The sequence below is a fragment of the Erythranthe guttata genome, chromosome 3, assembly GCF_056151865.1.
Source record: "Erythranthe guttata isolate IM_541 chromosome 3, IM_541, whole genome shotgun sequence".
In the NCBI taxonomy this organism is placed as follows: domain Eukaryota; kingdom Viridiplantae; phylum Streptophyta; class Magnoliopsida; order Lamiales; family Phrymaceae; genus Erythranthe; species Erythranthe guttata.
Genome location: NC_142535.1, coordinates 4,554,750 through 4,557,367, shown reverse-complemented (window position 1 = coordinate 4,557,367; position 2,618 = coordinate 4,554,750). Strand labels below are relative to the sequence as shown.

Sequence of the window (2,618 nt, the reverse complement as noted above, 5' to 3'; positions counted from 1 at the left end):
AGTGCCATTATCCGACACGAGGCTTCGGGGCAGGCCAAATCGGCAGCAGATATATTTCCAAATGAAATGCATGACCTCGTCCTCTGTTATTTTTGACAAAGCCTCGGCTTCGACCCACTTCGTGAAATAGTCCACCGCGACAATGAGGAACTTCTTCCTGCCAATGGTTTGGGGGAAAGGTCCTACTAGATCGATTCCCCATTGGGCAAAGGGGCATGGGGCGCTCATGATGATCATTTCCTCTCATGGCTTATGGATAAGTGGGGAAAAATTCTGACATTGTGTGCAACGTTGCACATATTGATGGGTGTCTTTCTTCATGCCGGGCCAATAGTATCCAGCCCGATGTAATTTCTGTATGAGGGCCCGAGCTCCTCCATGTTCTCCACAACCTCCTCGGTGTACCTCGTCAAGAACGTGCTTTACCTCTTGCTTTACTAAGCATCTCGCATCCACCGTGGTGAAGTTCCTTTTGTACAATATCCCATGTCGTACGTAGAAGTGTCTGGCTTTATATGCTAAGCGATGCTGCTCTCTACTTGTACCAGCTCGCTCTCCTCTGAAATACGCGAACAAGGGTGTTCGCCAATCGGACTCCTCGTCGATCATCATGATTCCGAGTGTCGGAGTAAGGGCAATGAGAATGGAGATCTTTCTCTCAACGCAGTCGACGACTGACGACCCAATCTTAGCGAGGAAATCAGCTCGCTGGTTATCATTTCTCGGGATCTGATGCACAGTGCAAGCCGCGAAAGTTTCTTGTATTGCTCGGGCTTTGTTTACATATCCATTCATTCTATCATTTTTCACCTCATAATCCCCTTCTAACTGGTGTATTACCAGTTGAGAGTCGGAGTTTATTCGCACCACCCGTGCACCGAGTTCTTGAGCGATTTCCATACCTCAGATGAAGGCCTCATATTCCGCCTCATTATTGGAAACTCGTGGTAATTTAACAGCAAATTCGACCTCTATCCCTGTAGGATCGATGATTATTATCCCTGCTCCTGTCGCTGTGGATGACCCGTCCACGTAGACTGTCCACTCTTTTTCCATAGGTATTCTAGTGGTTTCTCGGATGAAATCTGCCAACGCTTGTCCTTTAACCGAGGTACGAGGTTGATATTGGATTTCATATTGCCCTAACTCGACAGCCCATTTAAAAATTCGTCCCGATGCTGTAGGTTGGCCTAGAGTTTGACGAAGTGGTAAGCTCGTTCGGATTACCATTGTGTGTGATAAGAAGTAAGGCCGGATTCGCCGCGTAGTGAGGACCAGCGCGTACGCTATTTTTTCAACTTCTGAATACCTAATTTCCGAGTTAGTGAGGATCTTGCTGATGTAATAGATCGGTCGTTGTTGACCACCTACTTCTTTGAACAAGACCGAGCTAATCGATTCGTCACCCACCGATAAATATACGAATAGGGTTTCACCTTTTTCAGGGGTGCTAAGGATGGGCAAGCGAGTTAGTGAAATTTTTAGCGCTTCGAATGCGAGTTGGCATTCTTCGGTCCATTCGAACAGGGCTGCTTTTCTCAAGACTTTGAAGAAGGGCAGACTCTTATCAGCCATCCGTGATATGAAGCGAGCCAAAGCCACCACCTTTCCTGCTAAAGACTGAACTTCTTTGATGGACCGAGGAGGGGTCATCTGGAGCACCGCCTCGACTTTATCTTGGTTTACCTTGATACCTTCTCGATTAACTACGTATCCGAGGAATTTCCCGGCCTTCACTGCGAACGCCCACTTTGCAGGGTTCAATTTCATCCCATAAAGGCGAAGGGTGGCAAATGTCTCAGCTAAGTCAGCAAGGTGTGTGGAACACTTCTTGCTTTTGACCAGCATGTCGTCGACGTAAACTTCGATATTGCGCCCGAGCTGAGCCCGAAACATCCTATCCATTAATCTCTGATACGTAGCTCCCGCATTTTTCAGGCCAAAAGGCATCACCACATAACAATAGGTGCCCGTGGCTGTGATAAAGCTCACTGCAGGTTGGTCCCTTTCCTCCAACAGGATCTGGTGGTACCCCTGCGAAGGGTCCATCATACTGAGTAGCTCGCATCCGGCGGTAGCATCTACGAGCTGGTCTATACGGGGCAAGGGATAGTCATCCTTCGGGCAGGCCTTGTTTAAGTCCCGAAAATCAATGCACATCCGCCACTGTCTATTAGTCTTTTGTACCAACACCGCGTTGGACAACCATGTGGGGAATTGGATTTCCCTAATATGCCCAATATCGAGAAGTCGTTGGACTTCTTGCTTGATAATTTCGTCCTTTTCGATGCCGAAGTGTCGCCACTTTTGTTTGATAGGTTTGCACTCGGGTCACAGATTGAGCCTATGTACAGCGGTGCGAGGTGCGATACCAGTCAAATCGCTGGGTTGCCATGCGATGTTGTCTACATTAGATCGCAATAGTGCTATCAACTCATCTCGAAAAGGTGGTTCTAGGCCTTTGCTTATCTGGGTCTGCTTCGACATGCCGGGGTCAAGGTCAATTGTCATCAACTCATCCATGGGCTGTTCATGAGCGACTTTATCTTCCGGATCAATTCGAGGGCGCTTCTCGTCTCCCAGATCTTCTTTAGTGAAGGTATCACGTCGCCCTTTCT

At 48.1% G+C, this 2,618-nt stretch overlaps 1 protein-coding gene across 1 annotated transcript; it reads right to left on the bottom strand.

Annotated features, from left to right (window-relative positions):
* Positions 1-243: 243 nt before the first annotated feature.
* On the bottom strand, positions 244-900 carry LOC148771589 (uncharacterized). Its single transcript, XM_088815126.1, has one exon. It carries the CDS (start codon positions 898-900, stop codon positions 244-246), a length of 657 nt encoding a protein of 218 aa, XP_088671252.1.
* Between the last annotated feature and the right edge of the window lie 1,718 nt (positions 901-2,618).

Excerpts from the sequence above, each read along its gene's own strand:
- LOC148771589 (XM_088815126.1), bottom strand. The coding sequence starts at position 900 with ATGGAAATCGCTCAAGAACTCGGTGCACGGGTGGTGCGAATAAACTCC.